This window comes from Halichoeres trimaculatus, unplaced genomic scaffold (assembly GCF_033239565.1).
Source record: "Halichoeres trimaculatus isolate MK-OKI-2021-1 unplaced genomic scaffold, fHalTri1.1 fHalTri1_scaffold_22, whole genome shotgun sequence".
NCBI classification, from domain to species: domain Eukaryota; kingdom Metazoa; phylum Chordata; class Actinopteri; order Labriformes; family Labridae; genus Halichoeres; species Halichoeres trimaculatus.
This window is the reverse complement of record NW_027437200.1, coordinates 12,721,579-12,740,485: the sequence shown is the minus strand read 5'-3', so window position 1 is coordinate 12,740,485 and position 18,907 is coordinate 12,721,579. Positions and strand designations below refer to the sequence as shown.

The 18,907-nt window shown below is 39.8% G+C and overlaps 1 protein-coding gene across 1 annotated transcript in view; it reads right to left on the bottom strand.

The window, feature by feature from the left end:
* Positions 1 to 18,907, bottom strand: part of col25a1 (collagen type XXV alpha 1 chain) — a 200,075-nt gene that overhangs the window by 36,937 nt on the left and 144,231 nt on the right. The window contains exons 8-13 of the mRNA XM_074699304.1: positions 18,502 to 18,618; positions 16,506 to 16,541; positions 8,899 to 8,925; positions 5,933 to 5,977; positions 836 to 880; positions 164 to 190 (exon numbers count right to left, since the gene is read on the bottom strand). Of these exons, the coding sequence (XP_074555405.1) occupies positions 164 to 190; positions 836 to 880; positions 5,933 to 5,977; positions 8,899 to 8,925; positions 16,506 to 16,541; positions 18,502 to 18,618 (297 nt within the window). The remainder of the gene's footprint in view (positions 1 to 163; positions 191 to 835; positions 881 to 5,932; positions 5,978 to 8,898; positions 8,926 to 16,505; positions 16,542 to 18,501; positions 18,619 to 18,907) is intronic.

Below are 18,907 nucleotides of genomic sequence, written 5' to 3'. Positions count from 1 at the left end.
GGGTTCAGAATATGAGTCATTGACTCACTGAGGGGCCAGATCTCAGAGGGGAGTCAGCTTTGAAAGAATATGCTGGCGTTGTGTGAAATACAGTTAAGTTAGCATGGCAGAGTAACAAGCTGATGTGAGAAATAATGTTTAGTGATCTGAATCAGGACTTTACCTTTTCACCTCGCTCACCCATTTCGCCCTGTTGGGAGAGAAAGCAGAGTATTAGAGATAAAAAGTGGAGGGGGAGTTGGGTTAAGTTGGGGAGTTATTGCAGCCACTGAGGGTCAGATTGTATCTGGGGTTAAATTCATGTTAAGATTATAAAATTCTTTTGTGTTGTGGCTGCTTTCCCCAAGTCTATCAAGTATAGGAATTTCAAGTGTATTTTTTAATTCCATTCAGAGAAAGGTCACTGAAAACAGGCCAGATCACTACATACAGTTTTATAGAGACTTAATCCAAATTCTTTTAAAGCAGTTCATGTAGCTAACACTATGACATGGAATGTAATGAGTGGCTCCTACAAGGGTAGGCTGTTCATAGTGATGTTTTTGCAAACACAGATCATGCAAACATGATAGCAAACTAAAATCAAGAGGTTTGGTTTAATTTGCTGAGAAGTACAAATCAAAATGAAAAATTAAGAAAATATAAAAAATACAGGGTACAATGAAGGAAAAAAATGGATCACACTTGGTGGCAATATCAAAAAGAAAAAAGAAAACTGAAAATGTCATTTGATGGGAACAAATGAAGAAAAATATAATATAATAAAGTAAAAAATAAGGTTGTGATGGTTTCACATAAAAAAAAAGAAGCACACAAATTCATGTGTGCAGCAGACCTTGCCTCCTGGGATACCGTCCAATCCTGGGATGCCAACATCCCCCTATAGACAGCCACAACACACACAAACATGCACTGGCTTTACTCAGTCTGCTGAACGTGAACTCTGGTTTCAGGTCAGGAGTTGCAAAAAGTGTCACATTTTTCTGTGGGATAGAGATAACCTTCGACCTTTGGATGGGTTTGGTTTTCGTCGTGGCTACACAGGTGTTGTGCATTTGCAGAAAAGTTGATAAGGCAGCAGACAGATACAGATCATGTGAATAAGATAGCCTCTTTTACTTTCCTCCAATAAATACTCTCTCAGTATAATATAAAGCTCAGATTGAATGAATTGTATTTAGTTAACATAAAAAATAGATACAAGAACCACAAACTACATCTGCAAATAGCAGGGAAAAAATGCTCACTTAAACTGATGATTGATTGATGATAGATTGCTTGTTGACTAGAAACTTAATTTCCTATGGTCTGGTTCTTAACATGAGAACACAAGAAAAACCAAGTCCATCGGATGAGAGCCAGTCTACTGTTGAAGTCTGAATCTGTTTTCTGCGGTGCAACTGAGAAACCAACCCCAGTCCATCTACTGCCAAAAACAATTAACCTCCTGACCATAGCAAAGTTAGCATATCATGGGCCTCGCAGAGGAGCAGCAGCTATTCTTAAATGCAGAAGAAAACTTGAACAGTATTGCTCTAACTCTTGTGGATTAAGTTTCTATCATCTAAACTCAAAAGCATGCCCTTGTGCTGCTTAATGCTGACTATTTTATAAGAGTGTGTCCAGGCTTTTTGTTACAGGGTGGCCTTACTGGAGGAATGACTTATGCTGAGATAGAATGAAGCAGAACATAGACATTTTAAAGGTATCTATCAACTATTTCTGGCCAACTAATACAACAAAGGTATAGTGATGTCATTGATGGTGGGAATTGCAGGAAAACTAATGCTTAAGCACGACACAGTGCTTAACAGTATCATAACAGGATACAACTAGATAAATATAATTCAATGCTATAATATACTTTATGATAAAATAAAATAAGAGGAATCACTACAATGAAATACAATAGGATATTACCTTGCAATATTTCAGTGTTAAGATATTACAGTTACAATACATTACCATACCATAACAATACCCTTATGCTTTTTTCTGAATATTGACAATTGAAGAACAAAGCTCTTAGTCCTTGGGCTTTATTCAGAATATTTTGTGGTACATTATGATACCTTATGATACGTTACGTTATAGTTTGTTATGATACGTTACATCATGTTACACTTCAAAACAATACAGTCTGATAGAGTATGATCTAAAACAAGACAATTGTATAGGAGCGATAAGATACAATGACACAGATTATTGTATTATCAGATACTTAGAGTTGTATCCCAAAAAGGACACAAAAACTGCATGACACAATGTATGATTTGATAAGGGAGGTTCGATACCATTTTTTATGCAGACCAATACCAGTACAAGTACCGATACTATAAGTACTTTTGATACATAAAATTTCAATTAACAGTGACAGATTATTTTGATCAAAGACAGCACAGTCACTCTACCATTAAGTCCAAAATAAAGCAAAACACTCTCTTTAGTTTTTAAGTGAACTTAAGTGCAAAATAAAACAGTTTAACAGTTAACTTTCCCTGGTTCATTAATGTTGTCTGAACCGGACCTGACATACATTTGCCGTGGTGTTAAACTGCAGCAATTAGCAGCAACTAGCGAGGAGGAATTTCTCAACATAAGATTTTCTCGCCTAAAGTATCCGCTGCTGGTATCTGCAGCATGCACCAGTACCGATACCTTGAAAAAGGGCTGGTATTGGCCTGATACCGATACCTGGTATCAGTACTCGTCCATCGCTAGATTTGATAGAATACGACTCATTCTAATAAACTACAATATGAAACCATTGCCTACCCATTGCCTACAATAACACATTACAGTAATACTGTGATAACTCATACATAATACTGAAGACTGCATAACGTCTATGTAGAAAGGAGTACTAAATTTATGTCATTAAAGCTAAAGCAAAGAGCCGGGAGGTGGGACAGTGAGTAAAACTGAAAGGGGAATTTATCAAGAGGGATTGTTTCCAGTATAGCTTTTTGTGCAAATTATACAATCATTGTCTCATATGAGTCAGCATGATGATATATTTTTACCATACCAATATCTGTCCCACTCCTAAATATCATATTTCTATGAACACGTTTCTTCCTTCCAAAAGAGGGGCATCAGATGAATTCACCATTTTTAAGTATATAAGTATATATAAAATGAGAAGTTTCTCCATTATCCACCGTAAAAAATATCACCAAAAGAAAATTTAAGATTGTCACCAGAACAACTTGAAATGAGGCAGATCTACAATCATACCACACAAAATTCAGATGGGGCTCATGCCACCTCAAGACACCCCTGAACACACCCATGATTGACGGCACTTGGACTTAATTTTGGTTTCCTTTTACTTCCTCAGTGCTCACATTGTTTCAAAAGCATTAGGGGAGTATCAATGTGTCTGATCCAAGCATGAAGGGAGTATCCCTTAAGCAATGCACTAGTGGTGAAAGTCGTCATAAATGCTGGAGTCTCATATCATCTATCAGCCCACATATGGGAGTCATTGACATAATGATGATGTATATTACCCTAATGATGATGGAGCCTGATTAAAAAGTCCTAACCCTGTGCTGATAAGGTTCGCATTAGTGATCATCCTCTCTGAGTGAATCTCCGTCAGATCAATGAGATGTCTGCCAGTCAACCTGCCACAGCGGGCAGAGCGGCCTGTACTGCAGCAGACTTCAACTTTCTGCATGAGTGACGGCTACATACCGTAACAGATTTGGTTTTATAACTGAACTGCACAGCGCTGGAGTTCTATTTCATGGGTGCTGGCAGACCCACATCCTAACACAAGTATGGAATTAGACCTTCAGCGTTTGCCGTCTCCAGAGTCAGTATGGCTTTCACTCCCAAATCAAACTTCTTCACCCTGGTTCCTATTACAGCCATGCGTGCCACTTCACTTATATCTTTATAAGTGCATGCTTGAGATTTAAAAGACGGCGCCTCTCCAATCAGCTCTCCATTCACTCTCATCATTTATCCAGTCATTTGTTCTGGAATAAATGCTCTTTCCAATCTTTCCCCCATTGACAAACACCTGCACTGTGTCTTCTTTATTTGCTTTGAGAATAAAATGCAGAAGTGTGTGAGCAGAATCACAGGCAGCTGGGTACTTTTAGTGGTTAACATGCAGCCCAGGGGATTTCTATGGAATAGGAGAGCTTTTTCTGAAATTGTCAGAATGCATGGCAGAACTTTCCTAATATGAAAAGTGCAACACATGGCCACAAAGACTAATGAAAACTTTAAGTCTGTTATAGTGGGCCTTTTGAAGATAAACTGCTTTCAGGTGTGGGTGGGAGAAGTTTCTAAATATTTTCATGTGCTGCATTTTGTCAGTGATGTACCATTTAGTGTTCAAGCTGGATTAAAAGTGCTGCATTTGCTCAGAGAATTGACTGGAATGATACACTGCAAGGAAAATGTGTGTGAAAAAAAGTTTTTTTTAAGTTTCACTTGTAGGTAAGGGATATCATGTAGCTAGGCAAAACAGAATCTGGGGGTTATCCAGCTTAAGCAACTGCAAACTTTACACCATTGTACTGATTATCAAGCCACCAACTCAATACACAAACAAATAGATCTTCAGTTTGGATGGTTGTTTGGTCATTTTTGTGCTCTCGCAATAAATTCAGAGTAAGTTTCATCCTTGTTGTCACTTTTGCAAATCCCATTTTGTCTCACTTTCAAAAAGAAAAGGTGAAATCCTATGATAAAAAGGGCTGTAATTTTGTTCCTCAGATTTGGATTTCAAAGAGGTGAAAAATTTCCAGTAAATTTCCTAAAAAGTTTCCATGGAAATTTTAGCTCAGGAATCTTAAAATTTCAGGGATTTGTTGCCAACTTAGACAAATTATTCTAAAATTTGGCGCACAGATGGCCTGGTGGTCTAGGTAGTGCCCCATGAGGTTTGCCCTCCAGCGGGTGGTCGGAGGTTGAATCAAGCCTGTGGCCTGTTTCCTACATACCATCCCCCACTTTCACCCTATTTCCTAGCCAATCCATTTTCCTATCCTCTCTCTGATTAAAAGCACTAACAAATCCTGAAATGTAACTTAAAAAATAAATAAATAAAAAATTCATGGGAAATTTTTGTTGTTGTTTTTTTTGTTGTCACCTTGAATGAGGTTCAAAGATCTTGGTTCAAACAACATCACTGGATGCAAATTTAACTGTGCACCACAAATCACATGTGCAAAAAATGTCCAACACCTGATCATCATCAATCCCTACGTCACTAGCCTACAGCTTTTTCATTGAGACCACATTTCTGGATTTGGAGTCTAGAAGTCCTGCCAAGGTAAGTTTTAATGATAGTTCTGAGGTAAACATGTTTGATATGGTGTAACTTTAAATAATGGACAAATTTAAGTTAAACTGACAAATGGTCATCAAAATGTGTACAATTTTTAGAGGCTAACCACAACAACCTTTATGCCTATATCCATGACAGTTTGACTCAAGAAAAAATACTTAAAACTCCCATAAAGTTCATTTATAATTTCATTTAAAGATTTGGCATTTGACATGTTTGCAAACATTTCTGCTTATAACAAACCAAAATCTTGCATATTTGTACATGTACATGACCAGGTAAATGAAGTTTATATGGATTCCAGAAAATTCCTGTTAATTCCCATTAAACACTGCTAATGGATTAAAATTCCCCTGAAAAGTTTCCAACTTTAAAAATACTAGAAATTTTGGCAACCCTATCCCAATCTATTACTGTTGTCACAAGGCTTTGACCAACCAAAATCAAGAATTCATGACAGCTGGGTAGGACAAAAGGAATCTGTCATAAGGGTGTAATAATGTCTTCTTTCACAAATTCTGAGTTTGGCAAGCTAAGTTTCAGTCTTCTTTTTCCACACGGAAACAGTCACAAAAAACTACTGAGTGATTGGGTAGTTGTCTCTGTTGACATGGATAACCTCACCTTTAGTCCATCAACACCTGGGATTCCAGGAGGCCCGAGCGAACCCTGCAAAGTTAACACAAAACAACATTCAATTCCAAGTATATTAACACTCACACTGTATCCGCTTCAACAGAAACTGAAATCAGTAAGCACAACTGAGTTCTGGCTACTAAAGATATAAATCTGCATCTACTAAAGCTGATTTACACTGTCTTTTTTCTGAATGTCTAAATAAACCATCTGAAAGATAAAGTCAGAGACAATAAAAAAGAAAAAGTTGTAAACATCCTCCATTCAAACAGACAGTGAATTAAACAGCCTGCAGAAGCACCCTGAGCAGGCCTGTCTATTGTCCAATCCCTGGTGCTTGTGCGTGTGTGTGTATGTGTATGTGTGCTGATTCCACAAAACTAGGCCAGGATAAATATTGTATGTCATATTTTAGGATCTGCCAAGTTATGGAGGACAAAGACAGAGGGCAACGCTACAAGAGGGGAATAATTCTGTTCAGTTTCAAAGTTATGAGAGAGAAAGTTAAGGGAAAAACAACTTTTTATGGGAGCTCTTATATTTGTATGTACTTTGACTCTGAGGTTGTACTAAGCATGCTTTAATGAACTCTCTTGCATGGTGGTTTGCTTGTGTTGGCTATTTTTGCTTCTTTGTAATAAAAATGACTTACACTTAGCATGGTTGCACTGATAGATGTGTGAGAGGAATCATGCAGCGAAACATCAACTTTTCTTATACATTAAAACTTTTTTTCCATCTAAAATTTGATTTTTCTTATGGTTTCAAAAATCCTCTATGTAAAGAATGAATTACATCAGGATGAAAAAAGATTCAGCTTTAAATTAAGGGTTCACATCATTTTCTTCCTAAATAACGACACCATTAATCTCCAAGGTGATGAAACAGGAATAAGTGTTGACGTAGCTTCTCTGCTAAACACAGCTCCAAACCAGCAGTGGATCCAATTGAGCAGCCTCAGGGCCTGGCTTATGAGTCATTAACACAACCGTGTGTCATCATTGACCCCTCTACATCTACACACACCCCCTTCCCCCCTCCGTCGCCAGGAGGCCTCGCCGACAGATGACAGCACAGACAGGAAGTGTCTGATTGGGTTACACTGAACAAACACTGGCAGCTACCTGATGGCTGGATATGGTCGACATCTGTTCCCCACATCAGGGCCCTGCAGAGAGTCACGGCCGGCATTGCAGCGCTTAGCTCCAGGTTCTCTGTTCTCCGTCACTCGTTTTCTTTCCCTGCTTGTGATGTTTGAGCTCAAACTCTTTCCTCGTCTGTTTACTCGCCCTGACTGTGGCCCTGTATCACTAATCTCTGAGTAAACACACTCAACACCCAGCATGCTTTTTAAAAGACGTTTCTGCCACCTGTGCACAGTCACAATCAAATTTGAATACATTATTCCACTGCAAAATAAATGCATAAATCAGCCCTGGTTGGTATGAGCACTTGAATACCAAAGTCATACCGCAAGTTTTTGCTCTCTTATATTTCCAAAAACACTAAACAACTCATCCCTGAAGCATACTGTGCATATTTGACAATATACACTTACATGCCACTTTATCAGATACACCTTGCTAGTACTGGGTTGGGCCCCCTTTTGCCTTCAGAACTGCCTCAATCTTTGGTGGCATAGATTCAACAAGGTACTGGAAACATTCCTCAGAGAGTTTTCTCCATATTGACATGATAGCTTCACACAGTTGCTGCAGATTTGTCGGCTGAACATCCATGATGAGAATCTCCCGTTCCACCACATCCCAAAGGTGCTCTATTGGATTGAGATCTGGGGACTGTGGAGGACATTTGAGAACAGGGAACTCATTGTCATGTTGAAGAAACCAGTCTGAGATGATTCCAGCTTCATGACATGGAGCGTTATCCTGCTGGAAGTAGCATCAGAAGATGGGTACACTGTGCTCATAAAGGGATGGACATGGTCAGCAACAATACTCAGGTAGGCTGTGGACTTTAAACCATGCTCAGTTGGTACTAAGGGGCCCAAAGTGAGCCAAGAAAATATCCCCCACACCATTACACCACCAGCAGCCTGAACCGTTGATACAAGGCAGGATGGATCCATGCTTTCATGTTGTTGACGCCAAATTCTGACCCTACCATCTGAATGTGGAGCAGAAATCCAGACCCATCAGACCAGGCAACGTTTTTCCAATCTTCTATTGTCCAGTTTTGGTGTTGCTGTGTGAATTGTGGCCTCAGTTTCCTGTTCATAGCTGACAGGAGGGTCACCCGGTGTGGTCTTCTGCTGCTGTAGCCCATCTGCCTCAAGGTTGGACGTGTTGTGTGTTCAGAGATGCTCTTTTGCAGACCTCGGTTGTAACCAGTGGTTATTTGAGTTACTGTTGTCTTTCTATCAGCTCCAACCAGTCTGTCCATTCTCCTCTGACCTCTGGCATCAACAAGGCATTTTGTCCCACAGAACTGCTGCTCACTGGATATTTTCTCTTTTTGGGACCATTCTCTGTAAACCCTAGAGATGGTTGTGTGTGAAAATCCCAGTAGATCAGCAGATTTTTTTGTGTGTTTACTTGCCTAAGTATTCTTGAATTTTCAAGGATTCATTATGACAGCTTCCCAAAAGTGAAGCCAAGACATTTAACTTTTAAAGCCCTCTCTTTTGGCTAGCTGTGCTTTTTTGCCTTCTGCATGATGTAAATAGATGGGCATAGTCAAACAAAAATAATCATCCTGTAAATTTTTCAAAAAAATAGTTTCTGCCATTAAAGTTATTTTTTCTTATTGTATGTTCCAATCTTCCTCTGTTCCTGCTTTTTTTCTGATTCCGTGTTCTGTCCTCTTCTCCCAATAAATGTAGTAACCCAAAATGTACGTTTGATGTCGTTACCTGGCTAACTAAGTCAGGGAATCTCATTTCATTTTGCTGAAAAGAAAAGTCATTGGAACAAGAAATCAATTTCTGGACTTACCTTCGGCCCCTCTGGCCCTGGAGGTCCCTATAAATGAGAGCAGAGACACAGAGATTGGAGAGAAGCAGAACAGAAAGAATTCATGTCAGATGACATAAAACAATCTTTGGAGCAGACACATTGGCAGAGCTTGTGGTAGGATTTCATTCAGTGAGCAACCACCCTTTGGGCAGATCTGAATCACAATAAATCCCTTGTTTCATTCACTGACAAAGAATGAAAATCAACTGTTCCTTCTTGTCATTGAGCTTTAACATAAACATAATTCTCTAATGGGACCGTGAATAACTTTTACGGTTTGATGTTTTATGTTGATCTCTCTTTATTTTGGTTTTGCGGCTGTAAAAGAGTGTGCTGTTTTCCAACACATGGAAGGGTTCATTACCAGAATGGGCCAATAGCTGGAGAGCTTTGTAAGTTAGACAGGGAAAAATGGCGCCACTTTACTGACTAAGATTAACACGGTGATGGATGTGTCTGGAAGAACAGAGGCTATTTTCAACCTGCTGTTTACAGCAAAGAAAATGGTGGCCATATTGGATCCTTAACCTCCTCTACTAGACCCTGCTTGGAAAAACAGCATGAGTCCTTGTGACTAAAAAAAACACCAAGCGGAGAGTCGGTTTCTTCTATCTTGGCTTCACAAGATGCTGAAATATTGTAACACCCGCAGCAGTTCATCAACACCTTTACGCTTGGCTGCACTGACACCTCACATCGGCCAACATTTTTCTAACTGTCGGGCTCAGGATCGGCGGTAAATGGTGCTATTTGGCTCATCAGTCTCAGCTGGGTCAAGGCGAGACAGATCTTATGCCCCACAAGGCCTCTGCAACAACAGCCTCCCTCGCTTTAATCATGGTGATGCAGTGTAATTGGCCAAACCCTCGACGGTGTTGGTCCCCTGATGAGAATAAAAGGTTTGTGAGCGTGTTTTCAATGACACTTTCAGGTTGAAATATTTGTTAAGAAGTGTACTTTGAGTGTAGCCAAGCTTTCCTTTTGGCCAAAGCACCAACAGATGCTTGGCTTTGCTAAAAGAATCAGGATAAAGACCAATTTTCTGAGAGTAATCTCCATCTTTCCATATTTGGTTTGTAGAAACAACGCTATCACCAAGTAACTGAGGCTCTAAACTTTTCCATTAACAAAATTAGCCCGTTAAAGCCCTACTTCTCACATTTACAGAAATGCCCCACACAGTTTCAGCTCCTTTATATGCATTCCTCCTGCACTTATAACAAAAACCTCAATGAACAGCTTTCATTATCCAAGCCAAGCAAGAAAAAGCTTTTTCCTCCGGCTTGCCCTTAAAAGCCTTTGTTAGCAATCCTCAGTAGGGTTTGGTAAACATCTTTATGACCCGCTAGGTATGTGAGAGCATGTGCCACTCGCCCCAGCGCTAATTAGCTTGGCTACATCTGAGAGCACTCAGGAGCTACTGGCAGAAAAAGAGTTTTCACCGAGTCAAGAGCCCTTGAGGAAGTCTTGGTCCTCGGTCTTTTCTTCTACACTTCCAAGGACTGAACCTGCTCTAAAATTAAGATTGAGAATATCAAAACATACGTATCAAAAACTGTATTACTAGCTAAGAGTGTCCATAGTTGTATCACAGCGTTGCTTAGCTGCCCCATTTGATAAAAATATCCACAAGTGCTTAATTTCAACACAACCCCAGTGAAATCAAGTGTTTGAGCTCAAAAACAAAGCAGTGAATGTTTGGCTTTCATTAATGTCTCACAATGACAAACAAAAAACAATTACTCTTTGAATGTCTACATCCCTTCTGCTAACTGGATGAGAACTCCTAGCAATTTAAGACTAGCTCTGACATATCCAGAGTTCAGAAAATCAATGTTTTGGTGGATCAAAGCCAAAAGTTCAAAGTTCAGTTGAAGTTTTATGTCTCAATCAAAGGGTCAGGGGAAAAAAAAAGCTTTGCTGGTGAAATTATCAGCTTTATTTGAACTGTGTTCTGAATGTCTTGCGTGTTAAAAGCTTACAATCACAGTAGCTTTACTGCGTCTGTGACTACAAACAGAGGAGCTGCCCTGGTGTTACTTTTCAAAATATACACCCCGAAAAGCTGAGTTAACACCTCATTCACCTTTATCACATGGCGGCCATTTTGCTGTAATTCCAACTCAGGGTGGGAAAATTCAGCCCAATCCTCTGTCACGTTCTTGGCTTGAATCACTCACAAATTTATTGCTTGTCTCTACCAGTGCTACAAACCTTAGACGTTTTGCAGTCTGCTGTTGATGTACAGACTTGCTAACCTCATCTTAAACTGGTTTTGAATCCAGATAAATTAAAATCCATGCTGTTTAAAAAAAAAAAAAACCACTGTTAGTCCTTCCAAAGATCTTACCCTCTCACAGTGCTGATATTGAAAAGGCTTGTAAAGCAGTGTTCTTTGTACACTGTTGCTGCTGCTGAGTGGCCATGTCTTTATCTCCGCAGGTTCTCGCACTGATTGCTTTTTCTGTATAAGCCCTTTCTTTGTGTAGCTCCATTTTATCTGTGTGTTTACGTGTAAAATTGAAAATCAACATGGCCTGTGCTCTGAAAACAATCTACAGATGTTGGTCCCCAGAGTTCAGACTGAATTAGGAAAATAAAGGCTGTTAAATATGCTGCTCCCAGTTCATGGAACAACCTGAGCTGAAACTGCCTCAACTGGTCACCATGGGAGATTTTAAATGAATTAAAAGATTGTGGAAATAACAGTTTGAGCTGTTGTTTCCGTTTTTAGTAGCCCCTTCATTTTTATACCCTGTTTGTTTTTTCAGCATTTTTTCGTTGTTCTGCTGCATACTTTGTTGGTAGTCTGTTTTTCCTGACACCACTCATTGCGTTTTATTGCAAACAGTTTAATGGGGGATTTTTATTTTAATATTGCTGTCAGAGGATTAAAAAAAATAATCCAATTAATTGCAAGATTTGTAATTAATTTTTCTAATTAATCACTTTTTTTTTTTATTAATCGCATTTTAATCTCATATCTGCATAAGGTCCCAAATGAAGAATCTAATTACTAGGATATTACAAAATTGTAGTGCTTAATCAAATGAATACACGAAGAAGAGAAGATTTGTAAATCTACATTTTTTTCAACAGGCTAATATTTTAATGTCTGTGTTCGCTGCCATTGACGGCTATAGATGTCAATTTGATTACCGTTCATTGCGTCTATATAAGTTTTTTTTTTTTTTCCAGCAGGGGAAGGCAGAGTTTGGTGGAGCTTGTCACTCACAAACATGTGCGTAAACTACTGTGGGTGAGAGCATTGCCCTGCAGTGGGGTTATGACATGAAGATGTGAGATGACAGATGCCGAAATGAGGATGTGTCGCGGTACTTTAGAGAGGATAGCATTGGGATCATGAGAAAAGACGACAGAGATCATGGAGAGGATCAATGGATGGAGCGCCTGAAATTAACCTGATCAGAAATAGTACGTTGTGTCTGTTTTTTATTTTTGATCGAAAACAAAAATAGACACATGAAAAGAAGAGAGTTCATTCTTCTTCGGTAGTTTTGGTGTTCATATCATAGACTGTATATAAAGTAGACAGCATGGTTTTGCCATTTACCATTTTACGGTTTTGAGGCCAAAATTCCCCTGTCACAGGCACAGCCATTGGTAACATTTGTGCAGCCAGAGTCTGTGCAGTAGAGACTGTGAGGGATTCTGGGAGAATCTGAGTGGAGCTGGGTGACAAAAATAATAATATTTTTTTTTCCTTTGGGAGTCTAATCACTTCTTGACTCTACCTCCTGACATATTTTACAATCCCTGAAAAAAATACATGAGACTGGCAGCTGTCAATTATCGTTAAACCTGATGTAAAGCCTTGTTTCTAACCTCGTAAAACTAATGAAAACAAAATTCTTCAGAAAAAAAGAGGACTTGAATACAAGGCAGCCAAATCAATCGAGCCACCAGAACAATCGGACGTGAGAAACATTTCTACGAGGTGTATTAATTTTTTAAAATTTGACCACAGCCCATCTGGAATGAGTGGAGAGCCGGATTTTTTGACCTATACTGCAGTCAGCCACCAGGGGGAGCAGTTTTCATGGCGACCTCGCTTCGAGCCGAGCAAGAGGACGTCCATTTTTTTTTATTTTACAGTCTATGGTTTATATAGTCAAAGAAAACAACTGCCATCTCTATGGAACTTGAAAGATCTACAAGAAACTCTGAAAATGGCTAGCAGCAAATGAGTTAATCGCATACGATCATTTGCGGTATTACTAATTAATCAAATTAATGCGTGACAGCTCTATATTTGAAATCTCATAACGTCTAGCTTAGTAAATGATGAGTGCCTAAAAAAAGAATGAGTAATAAAACTGGGAGGAAGAGTTTCATGGTATTAACTTGAATGTTAAGCTTGAAAACAGAAGGGTGACTCTGAGACTATACTTTACCCTCCCAACATCTTACTCTTCCAAATGTGATCTTTATAACCCTGCCAGTAAGACCCAGGTTGAAGAGGAAAAACAATCCTTTAAGAACAAGCAGAATTGTTTTTCATAGAAAATAGCTTTCACCAGTCGATGAAGACTTCTGCCACAGCATTGTTCAGAATCAGTGACCGTGTCCTAAGCTATTCACTTCCATCTTTGCTCCTTGTGTTTGGCTTCACATTAAAGGACACTCAAAGACATCAAAATATTAAAGTTATGTTCTTTTCATACATGCATATTTCATGAATTGGCTTCCTATTGTGGGCGTATTGCTTCCTTGGCATCAAAAGGAGGGGCGCTGTTGGCCTAGCGGTTAAAACGTCCTCCTCATGTACAGAAACTAGAGTCCTCGATCCAGTAAAGGCAATAAAAAAAGTCTTAAATGATTCACTGGTGCATTGTGAATATTTTCTGAATGAACGGGATCTAAAAAATGAGCAGAGAACTTCTGCAGCATAATTGGAAGTAACACCAGCGAGCAGATGGAGGAGGTTTTTTCACTTATGGATGGAACACTGCATACAATACACCACTGCTTCTCCAAATGTCATCTTTCTGAAGCAAAACCAAGTCCCCAAGTGCAAGGCAGCAAGCCACCTTTCAAGAGATGAAGACTTGCTTAATTTAGCCCAGGGAGACCTCATGGTGCTGATGATTTTGAATTGTGTCCTGAAAATATTCCCCTTTTCTTCTTCTTCTTCCAGCCCCCCCCCCCCCCCCCCCCCCCCCCCCCCCCCCCCCTCCTGCTTGTTGCTCCACGAGGACTTAATCCCTCTAACCAGCTCCATATGTCCTGGAAGGCTGCTGGAAAACTCTGGAATCTACTTTTGCCTCTTTAACAATAGCAGCTACATCAAAAACGCTGTGCTGTGTCAAGTGGGCGCGAGCTCCTTTAGAGTCATAAAAGCAGGAAAGTTGGTGAGGGGGTGACCTCAAAATCCCTTCCGCAGGTTGATTTGTGCAGATCTTCAAGTGCCAATCAAAGATTATCCTTTCAGCACGCCCCAAAGCGGAGCCTATCAGTCTAGCTGTGTTTACAAATCTAATTTTTATTAGTTCAAAAAGGGCCAGCAAGGGGTGTGGACTGATGCTGTATTTCATTGAGGAGCATTTCATGTGCTTCACTTTAGGAGTTAACAGCTTAAGAGATCATTCATGGAACTTTTACCTCTCTATCCATCATCTTTTGTTTCTTTTATCATCAGCAAACAAACTGCTGCTGGCTGGAAACAGGAGCTCTGAAATCTGAACTCCTCTGTGTCACATCCTTTTACAACCTCTGGGACATCTCATGCTGCTTAACAGTGTGGATTGCTTTCCAAATGATGACATTATTCCTTGTTAAAAGTGCATTAGCATCATGCTGTGTGCGTATTTGTAAAGTAATACGCCTTTTGTCAAGAGTTACAGGTAGCAGCACAAAGTTTTTCTCCAAAGCTCAGCGGCAGGCCTCATCCTGAATGGACTCCTGCATTCATCTTTTGGAGAAATACTCCAGCCACTGTCTTGAACGGTTGTGTGTAAGCGTCAGAGACTTATGGGAGCACACCTGGGAATACTGGGAAGTTTTGCAGTCTTGACATTGTGAATTAAGAAACTGTGCTGCTTGCACAGCTATGTGCACAAGAGGGATTAATGGATAAAACATATTGTGGAAGCAAACAAAAGCGAGCAGGAGACTTTAAGGACAGCGACGTGTTCAATGACCTTGCAGTCATCAGGAAACTTTGCTTTTAACTTGCAAAGTTAATGCAACTTTTGCCTTTTCAGCCATGCCATCTTTTATTTCCTTTGTCTGTTTCTTTCCACTACACCCATTAAGGAGGGGAAAAAAGGTCAGATACGATGGAATGAAGACATGAAAGCATTTGATAGCACCCCCCTCTGTCAGCTCCACTTATTCTCCCCTGCACTTGTGAAAAACTGACATCAGCGATTGTTTTTGCATGTCACGTTTTCCATCCTTGCTCCCTCAGGAATTTGGCTTGACCTATGCAGTGTAGCTTTTATGAGGAAACTTTAATCAAATGCTTTATTTGCTGAACACCACAAGCGGTATCCAGTTGCCGGTAACTGGAACAGCGTGTACCTACAGTGTGAGGAGTTTTGTGAGTGAAAATAAACGTTTTGGAGGGTATTATAAAAAGTGTCATTAATATTTACCATAGTGCTCATAAACCTGAATGAACATCTCATAAATTAAATCTTTGCGCATAAAAAATAAACACATCCTAGCATGCTAACAGCATGTAGATAAAATCCCAATGTTACAATTAAAGCTATATTAGAGCAACACTGAATTGATGGATTGCTCTTTGGCAAGGAAGCAGTTGATTTGATAGAAAATAATTTGACGACAAGAAGAGAAAAAAATCAAGCTACCTCCAACACGAGTTAGCATAGCTTAGCTCTTACCCCAATGATTGTGTTAAATACTTGATTCTTATTGATCAAAACGCCATAACAGTGGTGCTTTCCATCTTAACTTTAATAGTTGCCGCTGAAAAATGAAATCAATTAATCAAAAGAGTCTGGCACATTTCCCCATTTCGAGACTCTGTTGTTTTAGCACAGGGGTGGCCAACCAGTCAGAGACCAAGAGCCACAAAAATGGCCATGGTACTACAGAGAGCCACATCACACACGTGGTTTTACAAATGCACTTCCTCTCACACATAAACAAAATGTCATAAAATGAAAATCAATACATTTCCAATTTTCAAAGCGAGATTTACTGTTTTTGCGTGTTTCAATTCGTACCAGAGAAGAGAAACTGAAACTTAAGTATCAATCCCAACTGATCCCAACGTTGGCATCCATATATATAGTTTAGATTGATCGGCACACCACTGCTACTATATATATTTTTTTATGAATGGATTGAAGAGCCACACACCGAAAGACAAAGAGCCACATGTGGCTCGCGAGGCCGCAGGTTGGCCACCCCTGTTTTAGCAGGACACAGTAATTTGAGAAGCCATTGTCCTTGTTTTTATCAAGAAGGTGTGCATGCTTTTTCTTCAAAATACTTCAATTTGCAATAATTTGGCAAAGCTATGTTACTAGCTTAGCATCAAATGCAACCACATGACCAAAAACAGGGTTTTCAAAAAAAGGAACATTGGTGCTCACCATGGGTCCGCTTTCTCCGGACTGCCCTGGATCACCCTAGGGAAGGAATAAAAAAGTCAGTTATTGGAAAGGCAGAGGGCCAACTCCTCCTGGCAAAGTTAAGAACATGCATGGAGTTTTAGAAAGATCATTAACAGCAATCTGGGTTTAACAAAAAGTCATATTTTCAGCTTTCTGAGTTTTCCACATCATGGCTGAATAATCCACCATGGTGCATCGGAGACAGGATGCCAAGCAGAGCTCAGCATTGTCCTGCTGCTCGTATACCAAGTTGGCAGGGTGGCTTTTATCACGCTGTGGCACCTGCACTATCCCCTTCTTCTGCCCAACAACCTTGTTTAGTCTCTGCTTTTGGTTAAGGTCTGGCTCCTGAATGCCCCTGGAGTTCTCAGGAAAAAAAAGAGACGTACGCTGTGTCCAGATTTCTATGCCAAAACCATGCTTGAACATTATTCCATTTTTGCCTCTTTGTGGCAATTACAAGGCAGTTTTGCCATGATTCTTAAGAGCAATGCACAGCGGGAGAAATAAATCATCAGAGGAATGAACCATCCCATCTAGAGAAGTTGATACCTTGGAAAAGGGCTATGACTCCAGCAACTGCAACTGGAAGAACTGAAAACAATCACCATCAAAAACTTGGAAAGTAGAAGATAAACAACACTCAATATTTTTGCACTCCCACTGTGAACTCTGCCAAGACAATAAAGATCAGCTGGAGTCCTCAGAAGGTTTTATGGCTGAACATAATTGACAGGCCTTTTCTGTTTCTTCCTTCTCTTACAGGCAGAGTTCACATAAATCCAGTGAGATGCCAGTGACAGGCTTACAGACATGGAAAATTTTGCTTTATAACAACCAAGTAAACATAAATCTATTCTACGAAGATTCCCCATGAGAGTATATTCATGTCTAGCTTCAAACATGGGGGCAGTAAGCTACAATATAGCTCCTATAGCCTTTGTAAGAAAGATTTTATAAGTAAAACCCTCCCCTCCAAGCATAAAGTTAGAGTCAGATTAGATACAAGTCCAAAAAGTTGCAGAACAGACTTAAACAACTGGATGCTACACTTGAGTGTCTCATTTACCAGCTGACCTGCAAGAACTCAACTTTTGCACTACTCTTCCACAAGCAATAGTTAGCTGGATAGTAGCAGAAGAACCAGAGAAAAACATTGTTAGAAGTTTTACAAGGACAACAACCCCAACACCGTCTCCCAAAATGTTCTGGTGGTCACATTCAGGGGACCGATTTCTGAAACAAAGGCAAAGATTTCCTTCAAGTTCTAGCTAACTCGTGTTTTCACATGAATGTAGCATGTGGCTCAGTCACAAAGAGGCCACCTTGTTAGAGGAGTACTGCACTCCTAATCTAACTGTTGAATGAACTTAGCTTTTTTTCTCTTGAGAAATGCCATTACTCGTTACCTTGCCTTGTTGATTTTTGAAGAGTTGCAAAAATGCACATTTTTTCATCCTTATCATTTTTTGAAATTAAATAGTCAGAGAATTCCCCTTCTATATCACCATCCATGTGTTTGTAAAGCAGCTGAAAAGTTAAGTTGATAGAGAAGTGTAAAACCTGTAGTACCTAAAGCGTCCACATGAGGTCGTCTCAAAAATCAGCAGAATCTTCATCAACACCAATTTTTAATGTCAAATTTAACAAAAGAAAACAAAAAATACTGCACACTGGCCAACTTCCAGAAAAAAAACTTTGATAATGCAACATTTCGGTCATAGACCTTTTCTTTCTTGAAGTTGGCCAGTGTATGGAAATTTTCGTTTTCTTTTGGACTCTTTCGTCTTCATCCGATGCACCTGCCCGAGGAGTAGATGTACCAAGACCTGTGCTGTTTCAAATGTCAAATTTGAAATCAAAGCATCGCTGTTGTTGAGCTATGAAGTTCTCTGTAGAAACCAATATATGTTTTTTTTAAAAAGACTTTGCCCGTGTTTAACATTTCTGCTCAAGGCTAAAAACCAGCACTTACTGGAAGACCAGGCACACCTCTGGGTCCATCTTTCCCTGTATCCCCTGGAGGCCCCCTTGGTCCAGGGGGGCCTGGCGGCCCTGGAGGCCCAGGTGGTCCTGCTTGCCCTTGATCTCCCTGTGCGGCAAAAAAGAAAAACAACACATTTTAAAATCAGAACTGAGTGGTATTGTTGGAGCCCCTGCAGTTCCATGATGACGAAGAGAGACTAGTGGTATGATCTCCTGAGTGGTTATGGGTGGCCTCCATTAATAACATGGAGGAGAGTTTGCATTTTTAGCTTTAATGGCTAAAACTACAGTAGCATACAGTAATGGTGATGGAGCTGTAAGTGTATGATTTATAGCTGAAATAGTAATCCCCTTAAATGCATGCATTCCTAAATGGACCTAATGAGTTGAACAGG